At 38.7% G+C, this 22517-nt stretch overlaps 2 protein-coding genes across 3 annotated transcripts in view; one reads left to right on the top strand and one right to left on the bottom strand.

Moving 5' to 3' along the window:
• CCSAP (centriole, cilia and spindle associated protein) overlaps positions 1-6205 on the top strand; it is a 20518-nt gene extending 14313 nt beyond the window's left edge. The window contains exon 3 of the mRNA XM_065680288.1: positions 6103-6205. Within this exon, the coding sequence (XP_065536360.1) occupies positions 6103-6156 (54 nt within the window). The 3' untranslated portion in view covers positions 6157-6205. The remainder of the gene's footprint in view (positions 1-6102) is intronic.
• RAB4A (RAB4A, member RAS oncogene family) lies at positions 4107-22517 on the bottom strand. 2 transcript variants are annotated; one of them, XM_065680294.1, is made up of 8 exons: positions 22300-22517; positions 13676-13756; positions 12376-12490; positions 10590-10652; positions 9214-9368; positions 8142-8237; positions 6192-6352; positions 4107-4309 (listed from the first exon to the last, which is right to left on the bottom strand). In XM_065680294.1, exons 1-7 carry the CDS (start codon positions 22328-22330, stop codon positions 6237-6239), a joined length of 657 nt encoding a protein of 218 aa, XP_065536366.1. In that variant the 5' UTR covers positions 22331-22517; the 3' UTR covers positions 4107-4309; positions 6192-6236. The 2 variants fall into 2 exon arrangements, with proteins under 2 accessions (XP_065536366.1, XP_065536367.1); XM_065680295.1 differs by having other exon boundaries at positions 4107-4229.

Raw genomic sequence — 22517 nt, 5'->3', positions numbered from 1 at the left:
ACTTTAGAGTCTGCATGCAGAATTGGTGGAGGGTTAGATTACAAGGCCAGAGCTGAGCTGGTCTGTTCCTCCTGGAACCCTCACACAGATTCTTAACAACCTTTCCCTCCTGACTGGCTTTTTCTGCTACTAACAAGGGCCTAAAATATAATAGCCCTGGGATTCTGATTCTGTGAACTGTTTGGATTGCTATGCATGCTGAAACCTTTGGGAACCTTAATTTAGAATTTGGGAAGAAGAGGGTAATAAGGGGGAAGAAACTAGGAAGCTGCATCACTAAGAAGTAAGTATCTTGCAAACAAGAAAAGTCAAGTTATTAAAGGATAGCTACACTGAAGTTCTACATGCTGCTGGTTCTACAGTAAAAATAGAGATCTTATGCTTTCATTCTCGGTGGACATACAGTGAATGTATTCCTTGATTATTATGGTGTTAAGTCTTTCAGCATACACAGTGTAATGCAAATGAGCTGTACAGAGTACTCAAGCTTTTTATAGCATTTATTTTTTAAGGACTTGAGAGCTGTGTCCTCTTGAGCTAGGAGGTACCTCACTGAATACACGGAACAGAATAGACAGATCAACTCTATATTCAATTTGAGATGCCTAAAGTGGGAAAACATCTTCCCCTTTGCTTTAGCTTTTAAAAAGCATTAGCTGCTGAAGCCATATTATCCAAGTGACTCAGATCTATCTCATCCCTAGTCATTAGTGCAGAAAGACACAAGGAAGCCAAGTGCAGCATTGCAGGGTTGGGGCCCTCCTGTGCTGGGGGCAAAGCAGGCCCTGCTCCCAAGAAATACATGGGAGCACTAAACCACTTCCAGCTGCTTCCCCAGCCACATGCTGACTACACAATGAACTCATCAGAAGTCTTTTTTTTTTTAAGACTACTTAAGGTTGGTCACTTGGTCGGTAAAACTTGTACAAGTAAATAGGATTTGCTGTAAAACACCTAGAAAACCAAGAAAGATTCTTTATTTGGGGCCAGATACAGGCATTAAATGAAAAGGTGTAGGCCAACAGACTCATTAAAAGGCAAGACACAGGCTTTAATAAGACATTTAAATCCTTTAAAGGTCTAAACAGCTAAGGCTCCACATCCAATATATTCCCAAGAGACAGGTACCAAGTATTATTTCATGTAAAACTCCAAGCCATCTTGCTTTTGTAAAGTAAGAATTCTACATTAAAACCATACATAATTGAACATATTTCTCCCTTATTGTTAGGTGAGCTAGGTCTGGTTCGCAAACTATAATGCTAAAGCTTAAAAATCTACTCCAGGGCTGTTACTGGCATGATGCTTAGGTTTTAGAAATTAAAAACCCCTCACAGGAGAAACAGTAACCAGTATAGCTTGCACTGGTGAGACCTATTACTTCCAACAGGATTTCCCTCAGGAATTCCCATTTTTAGGAAGTTTTTCTTCAAAATGTCAGTGACAGGTGCAGCATAAAAAGTTGTGCTACTACAAAACATGCACATTAACATGGTTAATGTGTATATAGTAAATATAATCTGTATATAATTTCAAAAAGAAAGGTGAAACCATGTCAAAACTCGTTATAATGACACTATTCTTGCCTTCCAAGTAGGAAGGGGACAGCTTAAGACAGTTGGTTACAGAAAGAATAAAACTGTGCTTTTTTCTTTTTTTTTATGTAAAGGGAAAAGGGCAGGAAGAAATATAAGAGAATCCCAGCCAAATCCCTATAATTTCTATTTAAAAGCAACAGAATTAAGTAACAGTCCCCCACTCTTTTCAGCTGCTAGTGTAACAATGGAAAGCAGTTTTGATGAACAGCCAAGACCACTTCAACCACTCTAACAGTGACAGGAGAGAGACCTTCAGTCAACTTCACTTGTACTGTGTCCCAGCTGATAAGCAAGTACTCAGCTTTCTCTTTTGTCAGTGTACCAAGAAACCTGATTAGATTGTGGTAAGGCTGGGGGGGGGGACAGACTCCCCCATATCTCATCTTTTCCCGGCATTCCAGAACTCTGGCAGAAATACAACACACCCCAGTTAACAATCTGCCATTTAGACTGGTGAAGGAGACAATTATGTCCAATGCTCACTTCAGATGACTTGCTGTTTTTGGTAATTACTTCCACTTCTGAGTACTGTGAGCTAAAATATATTGAGTGAGGATTAAGACAGGTAAGTTTCTTTGGAATTCTTTCATGTTCGTTTAAATGCATAGTTCAGCTGCTTCAAAAAACACTTTACACTCCTGCCAGGAAGAGAACACTCCTTGGGAATAATTGTTACCAGTTATATAACAAATCTAATCCTAAGTAACATAGGAGAAAGAGATAATATACAAGTCTTTGGACCCAACAGCCTTTTAAAACCTAAATGTAGGCTTTTGAAATACAAAGCAAACTTAATTCCTTTTAACACAGATGACCTAAGGGGTATAGTTTTCAGATAAGCAGCCACTTGAACCAAAAATGTCACAACAAAGGGAATAATTTTAAAATACAAAACTAAATCCATAAAAGATGGCCATATACCTCTGTGTAGCACAAGAACAAAGCAAGCTCTTGTTCTTTAACTGCCCTCTAAATTACAACACATCAGTTTCCTGGTTTAAACACACATTCGGACAAGTAACCCTTTAAACAAAAGATACTCATATACAGACAATAATAAAGCATGCTTGACCCTGGAATTTCAGTACCGGGTTCTGATCAATTACTTTGTGTTAACTTGCACTTCCAATGAGACTAAGTAAAAATGGCACTCGCAGTGACAGAAATCACTAGTACCCTCCTGATTTGGTTGAATTCAGCTAACTCCAGAAACACTAGCTTAGTTCTGCAACTCTCTATCTGGCAAAACAATAAGCCACACGTCTGTTACCTGATCAGTTATCATGGCACACTAAAAATGATATGCAATACTTGTGGTTCAGCCCTCCCTCTTGGACCTTCTGCAAGTCTCTTCTGTCTCCAGCTGAGGAATGAGGACAGGACTGCTAATCTCTTGCCTTGCACCCCTTCCCCACAATAAAAAAAAAAAAAGGGGGGCAGGAAAGAAAGTCTGAATTGTGTGTTTTACCACAGGGGAAAAAAATAAATAAATAAATTCAGTATCAAGGCTGAAATTCCCCTTGATGAGTTCCACAGGGAGAAAAGGCTACGTAAGTGGTACGCTTGGTTTTTACCTTCCATCACAGGAGTCTCCTGGGGGCAGTGCGGACAGCATTTCATACAGTGCGCTCATACGAAGTTCAAGGATAGAGCTCCAGCAAGACAGACAGTTCCTAATTTTAAAGTCTAATTTTAAAATTCCAAGTTCTTAATTGTACTTTATGAATGTTTAAGAAATTAGTATTTTAAATGTCATACATTCAAGATACTTTAGAACCACCTATTTTGGTTCAGTTTGTACATCGCCAGGTATGATTCAACAGAGATCGTATTTCCACAGTGGATTGCTCTGTTGTCATCCGAAGTTAGGAGAGCTCCTGCTATGATAATTCTCCGTAAGCCCATGCCCCTGCCCTGAATTACAACACACACAGAAGATGCACAGGTCTGTTCACATATACATTCCATCTTTGTGATGCCAGTGCTATACAAAACACCAGAACCAAGAAAAAAGATCCAAGTCAGTCAACAGCCATTTGAGAGACTTGTGTTTTTTCCTAAACTTTTGAAGTTTGATAAAAGCACTTCAGAAGTTACTTAAGAACTGTGATAAAATAGGATATGTGGACATCAACAAAAATGACTTTTCCAACGTCCAACTATAGTAGTACATGTAATCATGGGTCCTAACCATATGCTGAGACTCAGTCATGTCAACAGCTTGTTAGAATGTGGCAAGCTGAGTAGGAAAAAATAAACCAACTACCCCTCACTGACAGTACCAGTGGTTTTATAATTCAGGTTATAAACTACTGTGCAACAAACAAACATGACAAAGCCTACCTTGGTTAAATCTGTTTATATGATAAAAAAATAAAATATTAAACTGCTTGTAGTGCAACATTCTATCAGCATACATAAGTATACCATGCTTCGTAAATTTACTGTTACATTATTTACAATGCTTTAAACTAGAGGTGAAAGAACAAAAATAGGTAATGAAAATGGTTACATACAGGTACGAGTTTTAATACTGTCCACCAAATTAGCAAGTTTGCTTCACAGACTTGTCTGTCACGTGAACATTCCTGCCCCACACGACACGGTTCTGTCAGCAGTGGTCTGCCCTGTCTGTAGATAGTGGAAAGATGTTTTTAAAAACCGCATAGCCTTCAAGCTGCTGTTTCTCCAAATGCCATTTGCAAGGACAGCTGTAAAATACACAAGAACTCCATCAGTTACCTGCATCTGACCAATCTGAAAACTCAGCTTCTAAAATATGATAAAGAATTATTCACTTCTGCAGAGCCATACCAAAGCACAACTAAATGAATGCCACTTTTTAGCAGTCTCCCGGGTGAAAGAGGATATTTTATGGGAAGAAACTAAGGGAGGAAAGCAGCCCAAGATTCCCATCCATTATTTACAATTCTGAGCTTTAACTGGGAGATAATCTCCCAGAGCACAGAACCAAATAAGAGAATGTAGAGTCACATGCTGCCTTGTTTAACCTTCTGTAGAGCTTCTGCTGTGTGCACTGCTCAAACTGATAAAAAGTGAATACAGTGAAAATGATGCAGCATCTGTGCCTGCAGTACTTGATTAATTTGATACCACTGTCCTCATATTAGAGAAATAAAGCTTATGTCACAATAATTAACTACACAGGGAGAAAGAACTGTCCTAAGAGTCACTTGTATACTGCAAAGAGTAATGTAAAATCCATGAATATTGAGACGTGTCTTAAGGACAACTGTTCATAAGAAAGACTAACTACCAAGCTGTTCTTAGGAGTAGGTTATGTGACTTTTATGTCTCTTCCCCTAGTACTGCTAAAAAGCTGTTCCTCGCCTTCTCTGAGGAACGTCTATAGAAGACAACTGCACACCCATCCCACAGGCTGCAACAGCCCCAGAAGAGCTACTTTAGATGACAACACTGCTTAAGCAGAAAATATTGATACTCTCTTGTTTACATTTCTGCTCATAGCAGACAGGAATCAGAATGACTTCAGGCTGCTTCTGGGTAGGAAGACAGAAAAAGCTACTGGGTGTTTGAAATCCAGTATAATCTTTAATTTTCAAGTCTTGAGTTTAAAATTCATATTTTGAGAAAAGACTACGTAATAGCTGCAGACAAGATAATTGTCCTGGGTTCAGCAGTAGCGGTCATTTTTTTCCTTCTTAGTAGCTGGTGCAGTGCTGTGTTCTTGACTTTCAGCCTGGGAACTGCACTGATAACGCCGATGTTTTTAGTTGCTGGTCAGAATGTTTACTCTGACCAAGGACTTTGTGAGTCTCATGCTCTGCCAGGGAGGAGGGGAAGCCGGAAGGAAGCAGAGACAGGACACCTGACCCAAGCTAGCCGAAGAGGTATTCCATACCACAGCACGTCATGCCCAGCATGTAAACTGGGGGGCAATTACCCGGAAGGGTTAGACCACTGCTCACTCGGGTTGGGTATCAGTCGGTGGGTGGTGAGCGGTTGTATTCTCTCTCCTTGTTATTTCCCTTATCATTATTATTTGTGGCAGCAGCAGTGGTTTGTGTTATACCTTAGTTACCGGACTGTTCTCTTATCTCAGCCCATGGGAGTTACATTCTTTCAATTCTCCTCCCCAACCCCCACGGAGCTGGGGGAGGAAAGGGGGGAGTGAGAGAGAGGCTGCGTGGCTGGGCTTAAACCATGACAATAATGCACCATACATTTTGTGAATTCTTATTTCTAGTAGTATTTGTCCATGATACAACAGAAATTATTCACCTTCTCTACAATGCATTAGGTAACCATGAGGGCTATAATGCATTTCAACAATGCAGAATTTTAAACTGTATTCCACAACACTACTCGGAGTAAGCAAACATAAGAAATATTTCAGTATATATAATACTTCAGGACCAGTCTTGCTGTGGTGGGCAGATGATAGAAGAAAAAAAATCAAAGTATAAACAAAAGAATCCATTCTACTGTGCATTATTTCACTAGATTCTATGTCACTTTCCAGGCTAACCCTGAAAAAGGCAAGCACTCAATACAGCACATTTATGAAGTATGGTAATTTACCCAACACCTTGAAATTGGTTGTAACCTTACCTTCTGTATCTAAAGTAAGTATTTGGGATTTTGTGTTTCATTTCTTTAACACCCACATTCTTGAGCACTTTGTGCTTGTGCTCTACGTGGTGATCTCAACTGTCTCAAGGCGGCATCTCCATACTGAATACCTGAGCCCATTCTTTCTGGATCCAGTTCTCCTGATGAGAAACAAAATGGTCACAAGAAGATAGATCATGTGCAAATAGATAGATCATGTGCATTCCAATTTAACTGACAACATTAGAAAATAGTATCTGTATTTTACTCTAGTTATGGAAAGATCTATTGCAACTCTGTTTACTTTTAGGCAATCTCAAACTCACATCATTTTCTCTTGTAATTTCAACCATGTGTCCTTAATCATACTGACAAAGCCATCTGTCTCTGAGTCAGGCTGCAACAAAGAAATGTATTTGCACTAAGTGCTTCTAACAAAGGAAATGTCCAAAATGGTTTCTGCAAACACTATTAAAACCCACCTTCTTTCAGAGACTAATACGCAAAGGAAGTAGCATTGTAGATACCAAGCCAAACAGAAATGGATCAATCTGACAGTAGATTTCCATAAAGCAATGCCCCCAGAGAAAAGATCTCAATCCTCCCTACTTCTAGTATCCATTTCTGCCTTCTCTATTGCCTGTGCCTTCAGAAATGTTCTTACGGCTGTATAGTGGACTGACCAAGATTAGAAACATTTACTTTAAATAAAAATTCAATACAAAAATCCCTCTGAATAGTTCTGAAGACTTATTTAGGTTCATTGCACACTTGTGATCCCTTTGTAAGTTAGTAAATGACACCATGTTGAGGGGACAATTTGACAGCTCGAGGATAGGGCTGCCATTCAGAAAAGACCTTGGTTGAGCTTGAGGAACAGGACAGCAGGAACCTCTGAAATTCAGCAACTACACACACAGAGCTCTCACTGAACCTGAATGTGCTTTAAACAGGAGGCTGGACTAGAGAGAGACCTCCATAGCTTCATTCCATTCTTGATTTTTCCATGGTTTAGTGCTTCTGTACTGGCACAAAGAAAACAGGAACAGCTCACAGAAAGCATGACTTATTTCTCTTGTGGTAATGCCTCTTTAACCAGCCATGGAACTACAGTATTAAGAGAAACTAGCTATACTTTGCTTTTCAGTTTGGGGTTTTTGTGTGTTTAAGATAAAATTTGCTGTTTGGCATGGATTTGATGCAGTAGTCAGGAAATTCCTATGAAAAGACCATATTCTTTAAATCTAAAAATTTGTGTTTGGCACTCAAAATAGGTAATTAGAGTCTGAGACAAACTTCAGTGGAGCTAATACTTAAAACTTTGAAGATATCAAACAGCTAGAAGAGAGGAAAACTGGAATACAAACTAGCTGAAATGACGCCTAACACTTAGAAGCCTGTCTCCAATAGAAACCTGCCCACTTGTGTTGAGAAGCTTCTGGTCTATTTCTGATCTGCAAATGTAAAAATGGTTTAAACAGAGAGGCAGGAAGGTCACTTCAGAGAAACACAGTTGCTAGGAAACACTCCTGAAATCTTTAGTATCACTGTTCAAATTCTCTTGGCTGTATTTCCTGCTACATATGAGAAGCAGAATTAAAAGTTACGTCTGCCCTGATCCTAGGTTTTTGTCCTGCATTGCTAAAACTGTCTAATGTCAGGCTTGATATTTGTAGGGACATTGCAATCCACAGAACGCACAGCCTACACTCAGAGCTGACTTAAGGTAAATGCTGTAAAAACATCCATAATTTACATACCTCCTCCCTCTTAGATATCTTGGACATCCATTTCTATGAAAACATATGAGAAGCAGCTATAAGACAACCGAGTTATTTTACCACAACAAAATGTTGGCTCTTGGGATTAATTCTATTAGAGAACTTTGAATGATGGCATTTCCATGGATATTTTCAGTTTTCAATTAAAAAAAAATAAATCTTAATTTACCTGATTCAATTTTATTGAGTATTTTTCTTGCACATTGTACAAAGGCCTCTTCAACATTTTCCCCTGTTAGCGCACTCGTCTCCAAGAACATCAGCTCTGCATTTGACATCAGAAAAACAATCTCAAAACAAGTCTGGATATAACAATATATACCTGATATATTAATTCAATGCATAAAAGCTAGGAACAATAAAGAATTTCTTAAGGAGGACTACTATCAAATAGTATGATCTGGAAAAAATCAGTTTCTGATGGCAAAACTACATAAAACTTCCTCTGAAATTTATGCAGTAACCCTAGAAAGCTGGACTCCAAAGATAACTTGAGCTGCACCTGCAAAACAGCGAATGCAACCAACTTCATATAGTTTCTCATCAATATAAAAAGTAATACGCAAAAGGACAGCCAGTAGCCACAGTTCATGGAAAAGACTATTAGTAATTGATTTATAATAGAAAATCCAGATTTTACTAATGGCAGGACTGCAGCACAGCAGCTCAGACTGAGACTGGCTTTAGCTGCCACACAAATGTGTCCTCAGACTGTAAATTCTGAATACTACAGACCAGCTAACAGTCCTCCGGAGCCATGTCATGCACTGAAGTCAGTTTCCCATGAGTAAAACTCATTGCTTTCAACTGCAATACACCCTATCCGAACTTGTCTATGATCTATACAACCTGTAAGGTGCTGAAAACTAGGAAATTGCACTCTTCTTTTTCTCTTCAGCCCTACAGAGGCAAGGTAATACCTGAAGTTGTATTACATTCCCTAAGGAGTATATCTCCACACAGAAGGTATTCTTTAAGCTGCAACAGGAAGAATCACTGGTAATGAAACTTAAATAACACATGTGGTTTTCATTGCAGGCACTTTCTTCTCTCATGTACTGACAGAACTCTCTTTCTGTAGAAATTTGACTAGGTACAGTAGGCAATGTCCTACCTAACTGTACATACGTATATATGATTTTAATAATATATAATTATATATTTTGTATATATTATATAGAATATATAATTTTAAATATTATGTGTCTCTGAATGCTACACGAAGGTTTTGTACTACTTACCATTTTCTTGTGCAAACCGGGATGCTTCTAAAAAAGTAACTTCACGATCTGCATCAAGATCCTTTTTGTTTCCGCACAGTATTATCACAATATTTTGACTTGCTAACATTCTTGCATCTGTCAACCAATTAGTAAGGGCATTGTAGGTTTCACGGCTATGTAGAAAATAACACCCTTTATTAGAACATGCTCATTCCTTCTGAACAGATCACTATTTAGTGAACTCACATTTCACTAAAACTCAGGAAGGCAAATCTGTGTTTGTGGCAAACAACAAATTGCTGCTAGTCAGGCAAGTCACTTCCACAGCTCAGTATGCCAGCTATGAACTGAGAAGAGTAACAAGTTCCTTCACGAAACTATTTAAAAACTTAGTTTTTAAAAAGCAAAATTAAATCATCTACAATATACAAATCAATACAAATGTAATTAATTAAATACCCAGTTAATGTAAAAGCTATGATTTTAAGCACCAACCTAGTTTCAGCCTTTTGTGCACGAAATTTTGGGATAAGAGAATGAGTTATTGTTTGCCATGGAATTCAATGGATACTTAAGTTTCAGGTGGGATTGTAAGGATTTACTATGCTTGCATAGAATTGCATGCCTGAACTTTCACATCTGTGACAAGACCAGTAACATACCAGGCAGTTACCCTGCACGCACCATTAGTCATTGTAGTGGTGGTCAGAGATAAAGCTTTCAAGCAGTAAGATTGTCAGATGAGTCCAACTGACCTTAAGCACATACCACAGATTTCAAAGACTGTTCAGAAGAGAAGAGTCCACTCAAAGGACAAAAAAAGAGCAACAGATCTAGTGAATCATCATTAACGGACAGAAAACTTATCTGCCAAGTATCAGTCTACAGTGGCCAGGAAAAATATGTGCAATGTGTAACGTATTCTACTGGCTGCCTCTATTGAAGTATCAAAAACTGCAGAAGTGAACAGAATTTTGGACTACAGCTAAGAAATGTGTAAGAACAGCTAGCTTCTCCAGAGAATGACCTGTTATGCTAACAGCTACTAACACTAATAAATGGTGTACCACCTTGGTTAAAAGTGGTCAAAGCCTGCTCTTAGGTTCTGTTGCAAGGCTTCTTGAGCCAGTGGTTGCAGGCAGTCCACCATGATCAGACCAGCTACTGATGGGCCAATTCCCAGTTATGTGTCTAACCCTTCAAGACTGTTTACATTTATGATATCCACAATCTCTCATATAAGCAAGTTCCAAAACTTAAATATGCACTAAACCAGAGATAGCTTTTATATTTCTTTTCTTCCTGCTGTTATAGGACCACATAGCTGGGGAGGAATCATTATGCATTAATAGTATCTGGTAGTCTATAAGCAGAACAGTTGCTACCTTTCTTACCTGGTTATATCATAGACAAGCAAAGCACCTGCAGCTCCTCTATAGTAACTCCTTGTTACAGACCTGAAACAGAATTACAGATGTACATTTCCATAATAACTTCATTGTTTCAAATCTGGGTTAATATAATGCAATCTGTATTATGAAACACATTTCTAATTTACATAGTTTAAATAAAATGTTTTTTTAGAAAACATGAGCTGTGCAGCAGCAGATTATTTACAACAAGACTTTTGACAAAGCACTTTCACTAAATATAGCTGTACAGGGATTATCAAAGTCCATTATGACCTGTGTGCTGCTGAAGTTACACATTATCATACTAAGTGTCCTGATACAGAACTGGGAGCTGATGGTACTATATGTGACATAAACCCAGAGTAATTAACTTGTGTTTTAACTCTCAGCAGTGAGGAGAGAATGAGTAAAGTAGCTGTAATTGAACAACTTAACACTCATTAAGTTGAAGAGAAAAAGGCAAGGAAAGCAAAACATAGCATCCTTCAAAAGGCAGCCCAAGAAATAATAAAACCTGCTAAATACATAGAGGCGTGACCAGCCTTAGAAAGAAAACAGTTAAGATACATTATAAAAAAAGAAACAGGGAGGGGGGTAAAAAACCTGCAAGCCTGTGGCTACTTTAAACTAGCTTGGTTCAGATGTCCCTGCTCATTGCACCCCTCCTCACTGGCAGACCATGAGAAACTCAGTAGTCTTTGATCAGGGTAAGTGCTACTTAGCAACGACTAAAACATCGGTGTGTTATCAGCATTGTTCTCAGACTAAAGCAAAACACAGCACTGCAGCAGCTACTGGGAAGAAAGCAGCTGAAAGCAGGACAACTTGAAAGAGCAGAATTTGCACAAGCTTTTGAAAGTACAGAGAGCCTCCAAGCTCCTCAGAATCCCAGGATATCTGGCCAACACACCAAAGATATCTCGTTAATGGAGACTATATAGCACTGCCCAGGTTCACCCAGCCACAGATGTCTCTAGAGAACTTGTCTAACAGGGGACATCAACTTGGATTGCTGCCCATTACTCAGACTTCGACCACCATGCTCACCTTTGATAACCACTGCTCCTCCCCCAAAGAAACATCCTAGCCACACCCCAAAAATATAAAAATTGATGTCCTATCTGATGGTGAATGTACTGATGAACACATCAGATCTTCACTGAGTTTGACCTATTCCTCAGATGTATGACATTCAAAATACAGCACTAAAAGTACACTGGTGGATCTCAGCTGACAAATATATTTCTTAAAGAGAAAGCAATGTAAAAGATTTCAATCTTGCTGGAAATGTATTTAGCCACATGAACTTGACAACTAACTTTCTTCCTTCTAATAAAATAGTATTACACTATGCATTTGTTCTCATGCAGATTTTAAACAGTTTACAACTTCCTGGCATTTACTTATTCCCCCCAGAAGAAGCTCTTCTAAACACAAGAGTTAAGCACACAAGTTCTATTCTGAGCTTGGCTGGTGATCAAGCTTTTAGCCACATATTCTATTCATATACCTTAACTATCACAGAAAATATCCAAGGAAAGAAGAGCAGAACCTCAGATCTGCAAGACAGCGCTGCTTTACAGAAGTCAATGGATTTATGCTGCTATGTCCAAGCTGGAAGATCTGGCCTAGTAAATAATATGAAAGCAGACAAAACAATTCCACTGACCAAGAAACTATGCCTACTTATAAGTAGGCATAAATAATACAGAATACCAACAGCAACAATTTACTAACAAACACTTAATAAAATGATTGAAATGGGTACCTGAATCTCTCTTGTCCTGCTGTATCCCATATCTGCAGTTTTACATATTTACCACCAACATTTATGATCTTTGAACCAAATTCCACTCCTATGGTATGATTTGAGTCATCCTTGACTAAAAAAAATAATAAAAAAATAAAAAAAAAATGGAAAAAGAAAGCCAGATTTATTTAGAGCAAATAAATAGGTTTTACATAATCCAATTGAGGTATAATCAGAACTCCTCAGTGCTCCAATTACAAACTACTTCCCAAGCCACCAAATTCAGTGCCATTTAGAAGTCTAATGCCACCATGCAAAAACACTCTTACAATTTTGAACAGTTTAGTCAATTCAAAATTACTACTAGAAAGGGCTGCCTTAATCAAACCATTCCCAGGTCACATTAATAAATGGCAAGATAACTTTTGTACACTTCTTTTTCCCCCCATCTGTGTTTTTTGATATTTCAGTGCCATTTAAAATTAAAATTCACGGAATGGCAGAACATACAAGGGCACAGTCTTCCCATGAAGAAGTAAGAGCTACTTCTCTAAGGCACAAAGTTAAGATATTTGCTGTATGTACACTGCTGCTCTCACAGATTCCCAGTTCAAGATCAATCATAGTATCATGCCATGTTCCTTAGTGATTACACATTCTTATCCTAAAGCTACTCCTCAAGTGACAGGGTGAATTACCATTTGGTTGCAAAAGACAACAGTTACCTTTGATTTACAAAGGTTTCTAAAAATGCATATTATTTTTCTTTAATCATGATGCTAAATGCACTACCCAATTCTTTTGTATCAGCCATTCATATCTAAATAACATTTACAATGGAGTCTCTTTACCAGTATTCATCATAAAACACAGCCCTTAACAAAGAACACAAAGTATCTATTTATTTAGAGAGAGACTGCAGACTTTCTAAATCTACTCAAGCAATTCAACTTCTCTTTCATCTGCTTAGTGTTTTTTCTAGAAAACCCAAGTTTCCACTATATACCTAGGGAAGCTTATAGCTGCAAGACACAATTATCACAAAAAATAAGTCTATACTTTCATCAACATTGAAAATAAGAGAGTAAGAGGAAATACTGGTCAGTATCAGGCTTCTGATTAGAGGCAGTAAGCAATGAAGATTTCAGCATAGTTGTGAACATAATTCTCAGTCAAAATCTTCTCAGTCAAAATCTTCACCTATACAACTAAAAGAATTACAGGAACTTCCACACAAAGAATAGATACTCATGTAGGCAGAGGCTTCATCTCTGGTACAAAGCAACAGAGAACTCTTACCATGCTCACATATACTTACATTTCTTTTCAATAAATTGGTGTAGTAAGCAGGATTTTCCAGTTCCAGCATTTCCTATGACCAAGAATTTAAACAGAAAATCTGAAGATGGAAAGGAAAAAAAAAAAAAAAATTGCTGACTTTCAGTACACACACTTTTGTCACAAGACCAACCACACAAGCTGGCTATTCTCTATTATCTGTTATTCCAAAAAGAAGGGAATAAATGACAAAATTAACAAAACAGCATTAAATCTGAGGAATAACCAGTGTGTTCAACAGTGATACTACACAGTAAGAGCTAAGAATGCCATTTGTTCATGGAGATAAAAGAATGACAAGAGACAGAAACAGCTGAATTTGAACTCAGTTAAAACAGGCCAAATTACAGGTATATGGTTGGCTTGTATTCCACAATCTGTTTTAAGGGCATATAAATGATTAACTATAGTCAGTACAAATGCCCTATATAAAGATGTCTTTCTTAAAATCTGTATGGTTTTTACTTTTATTTTATTCACATTAATTTGAACTTCCCTGTATTAACCACTTAATACTCATAAAGCTGAATAACTACAGTATTTTTCCACAAATGTACAGACAAGGAATATTTTTACTCTGGGATGCCTGCTTTTCCATTTCCTCCACATGGTAAATTAAGATACAGGTACTTTGGCATTTCACCTGTTTATTGAGCCATTTACATCAGTGTTTATTAGTAATAAATAGGTTTGGGTTTTATTTATTTTTTTAAATAAATTCCAGATTTATGGTCCATCGGTATTAACAGTTACATATAATGCTTTAATCCTACCTCCCCATATCTGCTTTCAGTTTAGCTACAGACTGAAGAAAGCTTCCTTGTCTTAGCACTCTCAAACATACACACTGATAAACTTTCTAATCACAGTTTATAATTGCTTCCCCTAATATAGAGGCAACAGTTGGTGCAAGATTCACTACTTACTTGTTTATCAACAGCAGCTTGTTTTACAGCCATCTTTACAATTTATTGCACATTTTCTCTTACAAACATAGTGGGTTTCCAGAAGACATTAGGTAAGCATTCAATGAAAATGAGTAAGTTTGAAATATCAACAAATATAAAAACTTACCATTAATTTCATTAACAGTGTTCACAGCTGCCAAATGGTTACACAGATATTGGCCCAGAGGATGGCAGAATAAAAAACAGAATGAAGACTATGCTAAGCAAGTCAAAGTACTGACATGTTACTCTATCAGAACCTTGTTTTGAGTCTTTAGTTTTACAAATGAAAGTTAATACACACACAAATCTACATACTCATTCCATTTCATGCAGGAATTCTTATGGTACATCGTAAATGTTCCCTAGCAATGGTAAAGGCAACAAGCAAGTCTCTCACATGGTAAGAAAATTTCCATTGGTGAAAAGTCAATGGTCAAACAGAGGGCTATTACTCCTGGGAACGTCCACTATCCGTTGTCTTCACCTGTCTTCAAAATTTTACTCATATTTAAAATGAGGTAGTGTTTTACTAAGGATCTTGTTTTTTTTACATTTTACCTTTGCATGATTTTTCTTGTTTCGAACGCTGTAACATGCTTGGCATAGAGTCTGTATTCTACCCTTCTCAGAAAGAGACTGCTGTTTCTTGCTCACAAATATGACCATTTACACGCTTAAGACATTCTGTTCCAAACTACTCTCACTCTTCACGCCTCCACACCCAGCTGCTCATGCTTTCTGGATGAAAAAAATAAGTTACAAGAAGGTTTTTGCTTCAGGTTGTGAAAATTGTGTGTGTTATCTCCTCTAAAGAAGGGCCCTTCATGTAATCTCAACTGCAAAACAGGCTGAAGCTGAGAAACACTTCATTCTAACCAAACTTCACTGTTAATATGAAATGTAGATACATAGCCTCAAAGTGTTAGGTTAAAAGAAAAAAAATCATCTCTGAAAGAAAGCCAAGTTTCTCTTTTTATGTACCAAATATCACTACTTAGCTGCCTTGTGTACCTTTTTTGTATATTTAAACGACTGTGGGTATGTGTAATCTCACTGGTTTTACCACTTGCAGAGTTCCTCAAAATGTGAGACATAGTCACAATTAAAATAACCTGCTTCTGGTCTCTGCAGTTTTTCCCAAAACCAGATCTGAAATCCAGTTAAAGCTGGTTCTCCTCTGTATCTGGTGAACGCTGTTTGGCAGGTTTTCTTGTTAAAAACAACCACAAATTTCAAGTCCACCTTCTTCCTCCCCCTCCCCTCCCCAAAGTCACAGATTATTGACTGTAGTGAAACAACTAATGTCAAACTAAACCAGGAGAAAGAATAAAAGCCAAACTCTACTCCTATACTAATTTGCTCTGTAACTGTAGGCACTGGTCAAATGTGGTTGATGAAGCCATACTTCTACAGCCCTCAGTCGTGCTGAACATTTAGCACACTGCTCTGCTCTGTACAGACAAGCTGCAGGCCAGTGGGCAACTGAGACAATGGTGTCACTGTCAGAGACTAATCTGGAATAGCTTCTGAACAGCACTGTACTTTCCTGAGGTGTTTTATGTTAGGGTGCTTTATATTTTGCTCAGAAACAGTGGTATTTCAGGATTTTATATTAATCTCTTTAAATTGAGAACGTATTCTATATAACAGACTCTGAATTCCTATCAAGATTCTATTGTACCAGGCAACTTTAAAAGGGAATCTTTCCTACAAATAAATCACTTTGATAACTATTCAACATCTGTCTATTACTTAGTAGACAAAACAAAACAAAACCATTTTCCTCTGGCAACACAGCAGTGAAACCTGAAACTGCACGTACAAATCACTTGTTTGCAGTACGAAAGTAAGATTAAATGTGTTTTACTCTACCAAAGAATGGAAATATCAAAATATTATAACAAAACTTCAAAACCTTTCTGCACCAGAGAAGGCAGCAATGTTTCCAAACACATGTAGGCTCATACACTAAATGATACTTCAAAGTTACATTCACAAGCGCAATGTATTCTATCAGTTTAAACTCCAATTTTATGTAAATTGTTCAACATAGCAAAAGGCTTTTAGACTTATGTTAAGTTTATCCACAAGCACAAGATAACACATTTCAGGAAATACTTCAGAATACTTTGCACATTTAATCAACTGCAAGGAAGGGATGAAAATGGATTTGACAATGCCAAAAGTCACAAATACCCATATGTGTTTCTAAGCTCACAGCCTAGCATGTTAATGATAAGGTACTACCAGGTAAGCACAGGAAGAATAGCTTTCATTTTGTTATTCTGGAATTTCTTTCTTATAATGTCTTTCTGTACAATAGCAGGAACCACACCAGCTTAACTTTTATACCTTTTTTATTGCTGGATTTAAGACACAAAATATCTTCTCTCTGAACTGTACAGATGTATCTCAAAATGTACAACAGTTGAGAAACACAGAAACCGAATGAGACAGGACAAATAGCTTCTTCTAGCCCAACTGTAACATCACTGTATATTCACACTGGGAAAAACTTTTATATATTCATTCTTTACAATTTCCCAAATGCAACTCATACAGTAATGTCTGCATTACTGCTTAATTGTTCTAGTTTTGCTTTTTGGTGTCCTCTTCCTACTCCTCGTCCCAGAGGAGTTAAGTTACTTCATTTTTATAGCCCTTTTTATTTTTCTTTTTTAAGACTGACAAAGCAGCTCTGAGCTCCAGCATTCCAGTTAGCTGCCAAGCCTGTCACCCTAGAGAAGTTTTTCTTTTGAATTCTGTTGTTCTTCCTTCATGGAAAAGCTGAAAAGCAACATCACTCAGATGTTACAAATGCTGGCTACTGAAAAAGTCAGAAAGTTGAAGTACTTTGCCTGTAAATAAGATCATCAATACACAGAAAGGATTTAGGACAAAAACTGAATTCTGTGCCAAAAGGAAAAAGATTACAAGACATACACTACAGAAAGCATAAAGAGGTAAAAGATTACATAGCATGGCTGTTTAAGCAAATAAGGCAGTATAAAAAAATCAGCTTACTCTCCCCTGTGAGCTACATGCATCACCTTATCCCAAACTGGGTAGGGGGTGCAGGGAACAAAACTTATTTTCTATCGTAGGTGAAAAGGAGTAAAACTGAGGCTCCATCCCAAAGATGCACCAGCAGCTAAACTACATAAACTACATGGTTTGGGGGGTGGCTGGGAGACTGGAGGGGAAGTTGAGGGTAAAGAAGGGAGACAACTGTGGGCTTTGACTCAAGTACCAGCAAAAACAGATGATGATGTGGAAACCACCCCCAGACATCTAGCCTCCTCCTTTAACTTAAGTTTACTCCAGCAGAAGGAATAACTGAACAGCTTCTGAGCAACAGCAGCTTAGTCTTCAAAATGTAATGAGGATTGAATTGTTTCTTATATGCTTGCTAATAAAGAAGGGGTGAAAAAAGGACCAAATTATATCCTCACTCTCAGTTTGTTCTTCTTCAAACTCTTTGATAAAGAGTAGAATTTATATTCACTAATGCTGACCCTTTGGAAACTCTTATTCATGCAATGAAAAAGTCTTCTACTAGTTAGACATCTTCTATTTTGCAGAAGTCTGCATAAGGAAAGACTGCTCTGAACTATTCCTACTGCCATATGCTTCCTCTAAATGAGAGAAAAGAGCTGTTCTCCCCACTTATTCCTTTCTCCAGCAGTAAGTGTTACCAAGATAACAGGTAGCACAGATAAACCTGCCTTCTCTATTCTAATCTGCATAATGAATGCTTGAAAGACGAAAGATCTGTTTCCTTATAAACAAAAAGAGCTATGCTCTCTAAGCAATAAAATCAGATTTGAAATAAACCAAAAGTCAGGATGATAAGTGCAGGGAGCATCAGATAAAGGACAAGGGCGGGGGAGAGGGGAGGTAGGAATGGGAAGAAAAGGATGAATCAAATTGTCCAGACCAAAAAGGGATATTTTTAAATGAACAGAAAGCCTATACATTCTCTGAAAATGACAGACTGATGAACTTGTGTGACCAGACTGACAGTAGGAGACACTGGTGGAGAAAACACAGAGAAGTAAGAACTAAAGAGATTTGACTGGAATCTTACATATCATGTTTATTCAAAGGTAGTACAACCTTCCTTCTGCCCTCCTACTGTTTAAAATCCAAAGGTTGCTTTGAATTTACTTGTTAAGGGTAAGCTATTTTTAGGTCAGCCTACACTTACCATAAAACAAAACTAATATATTTTGCACTGTGAAGCAGGAGAAAGCATACATGTGTTGTTACATGGTCCCTATCTACAGGGAGGCCACAGCATCTCAGAAAACTTGAGTTAAAGTTGTTTTCCTGTAAGATTTTTTCCCAATGTTACATGATAAACTTTTAAAGAATGACCCTCCTGTCCCAAAAGCAGCAGTATAATGTTCTTTCTAAACTCAGTTTCAAAATTCATGGAGTTTTCTTGTATTTATAATTCTTCTGGTTTTGATTTTGGCACTTTGTAAAGGATAAACAGATCAGAAAGCTGAGAACAGAAGATACACAGCTGATGAAACAGATCTGAGGGAGAGAAAATACAGATTACAAACAAGGAATTTAGTGCCAAGACTGTGAGAGGCTACAGAACTTGGTTTGAAAAAAGTGAAGAGATCAGAATCACAGTAAAGGACAAAAATAGGTGGGAAAAGTGGGTGAACAGGAAAGCTTCAAATAAGACAGACATAAGAAAGAAAAGAGTTCAAGGAGAGAAAAAACCCAAACCAACAAACAGGGAAACATAAGTAAACTGACTGAGGTGGATAATGAAGTAAGACAGGCGGAAAGGACAGACTAGAAGAAAGACTCTGTTTCTCAGGAATTGAGAAAAATAAAATATATATAAAAAATTAAAATACTGCCTTTCAAAGGGAAGGCAAGCTGCAACCTCACAGCAAAACTGAAGTCATGTAAAAGTCAGACAGCAAAATTACATTAAAGCAACCCAAAAAAAAAGAAACCCAACCAACCAAAAAAATAAAACCAAAAACCCAAACCAACAAACAAACCCCACCAATCACTTTCTTGAGCCTATCTATAGGATAAAAAGACTGAGGTTACATAACTAGAATGGGTCATAATCCAGGTGATAAGAAAAACTCAATTCATGAATAAGCATCTACAAGGGCAGAAGCTACAGGGATTCCAGCACTGAGGTGACAGTGACCACTGATCTCAGTCACCAGGGGGAAACTGCCCTAATACTTCTATCATTCTCAATTATCCCTGTAACAGATGGTCAGAAACAAACCACTCTTTGTTAGGACTGTGAGCACATTAAATCCCAGGGAGTTCATGCAGCACAGAAGATCCACGATTTATCACATCACACTCTTTACTTCAAACTGTCAATTCAAATGCTACATATGTGGACAGGACACTGCAAAATTAGATACTGATTACTGTTAAGGTCAGAGGTGGTATAGCAATTGTTAAATTTTATGTTATAAAATAGGGTTTGTTCTTCTATTTACTCTAAAACTTGACAACCTCAAGTATTCTAGCTCAGAATTTTTGTAGCTTGCATATGAACAGAACAACCATTGAAACTCAAAGGAGAAATATATTAAAGAAGAATTAAACAAACAAAACGAATAACCCAAAACTGCAAACCTTCAATTTTAGGTGCTTGTTTTCTAGGATACCAAGACAATCAGAAAGCATCAACAGCGGGCTTACAATCACTGTTTTGTATCACTGGAACGAAGCAAAAAATGTTGTTGAAATGAACTTAAGCTACAACCTATTTTGCTTGCTTATATTACAGGATCAAAAAGAGAAGCACTGCTGAAATTCTGTCAGTGCTTTTGCCTACCAACCCATCTGCCAAAGTGATCCCAGGTCTGATCAGAGTTGACAGCATGAAGAATTAGTTCAAACTCAAATCTGTATCTACAAAGCACATATCTCTGTGTTCTATATGTAAGTTTTACATCTTTCAAGAAAGCATGGAAAAAAGGAAGCTGGGTCTGAGTACCCCAGTGTTCACTCTTCAAGAGCTGCCCCACACTCTTGCTTCATTTTGACCCTTAGTTCTATGTGTTTGCTGTACACTGCAGCACTGACTGGTGGGACAAAACATCTTAATGTTCACGATGACTTAATGTTACTGATGACTACAGTATTGCAAATATGCAGCAGAAATAATCAGATCAATTAGCCTACTAGTAAGAATGCCTGGTGGCCATGCCAGGCTCCCTCACAGTTAGAAGCTGTGTTCAATTTTAATTTGTCCAAACTACTATTTAATTTTTAAGACTCTGCTCTAAAAGCAAGAGGATGCAAGTCCGGCTCTAAAGTCTGAACAGATCCTGAAGACAAGATGTTGCAACAGAAAAAGGTAGAAAACAAGTGAGAAAGTTTATCACATTTCATGCGATCTTACTCCCCAGCAACCTGTCACATGGACTTTGAATATGTTTGACATATGAATGACAAATGAATCACATGGACTTTGAATATGTATGACAGCATTTTTATACTGCAAAATACTTCAGAACTGTATGTTATGGAGAGGGGAAAAAACCCAAATTGATTCAAGCAAACAGGTGTTTCAAGCAAAGTTACAAAGAAGAGAAACAAATACTAGTCAGTTATTTCCCACCTAGCCAAGCAGTACCAGCTCTGTACACCTTTCCTACCCCTCACTTATCTTTGACCAACATTAAGGATCATCTAGTTCCAACTCTTGCCACAGGCAGGGACATCTTTCAGTAGACCAGGCTGCTCAAAGCCCTGTTCAACCTGGCCTTGAATACTGCCAGGGATGGGGCAGCCACAGCTTCTCTGGGCAACCTTTGCCAACACCTCACCACCCTCGCAGCAAAGAACTTAGTACCTAAATCTCCCCTCTGTCAGTTTAAAGCCATTTGACCCTGTCCTGTCACTTCATGCCCTTGTAAAACAGTCCTCTTTAGATCTCTTGTAGGCTCCCTTTAGCTGCTCTAAGATCTCCCCAGAGCCTTCTCTTCTCCAGGCTGAACAAGCCAAACTCTCTCAACTTGTCTCCATAGGAAAGGCGCTCCAGCCCTCTGAATATCTTCATGGCCTCCTCTGGACTTCGATGCTTCCCTTGTGAGGCACTGACACACTCCATCAGTGCCTGCACTGCGACTTACTCCTCTACGTTTTCTACTTACTCTATGTTTTCTACCACAGCAGCTAGACATCCATGCCAACACAGCGATGTAAAAACGTACTCACTGATCCATTTGCCCTAACTCACTCTCATGATCAGCTCTTTTTAATGCTTGCACACCTCCGACAGCAGGACTGAAATCCTAACCTGAGCCTCAGAAGTATACAATCTCCAACTAACGTGCAGCTTCTCCCGGAGGACACGCACTGCAACTTTCCTCCTGAACTCAACGAAACAAGTAGTGGTTGACTTCCCTCGCCTTCATTTCGAGTCAACACCTCCACACCGTGTAAGACCATTCCGACCGCTCACTGCCGTGTCAGCCCGCGCACCAAGGAGAAGGAGGGGGAAAGGGAGAGAGCACTCGGGGCAGAATAATCCGCCCGAGACCGGGCTCAGCACCCCGCTTCTCAGGAGGTGACGGCCCGGGCCCGCTCGCCGCTGAGGGGAGGAGGAAGAGGAGGGTCCCCCCAACCCATCCCGCCCCTCGGTTCCTACCGTAGGTCTCGGACATGGCACTCTGCGACATCTCGGGAGCGGCGAGCCCCCGAACGCTCCTTCTCCTCCGCGGCCCGGGGCCGGTGCTGGTGAGCGGAGGCTCGCGGCCCGGCAGCACGGAACGGGCGGGCCGGGAGGGAAGCGGAGGAGCCACCGGCGTCCGGCCCGGCCCGCCTCAGCCCCGCCCCGGCACCAACTGCCGCACCTGCGCACGCGCG

Source organism: Lathamus discolor, chromosome 5 (genome assembly GCF_037157495.1).
Source record: "Lathamus discolor isolate bLatDis1 chromosome 5, bLatDis1.hap1, whole genome shotgun sequence".
In the NCBI taxonomy this organism is placed as follows: domain Eukaryota; kingdom Metazoa; phylum Chordata; class Aves; order Psittaciformes; family Psittacidae; genus Lathamus; species Lathamus discolor.
This window is presented reverse-complemented; position numbering and strand designations above follow the sequence as displayed.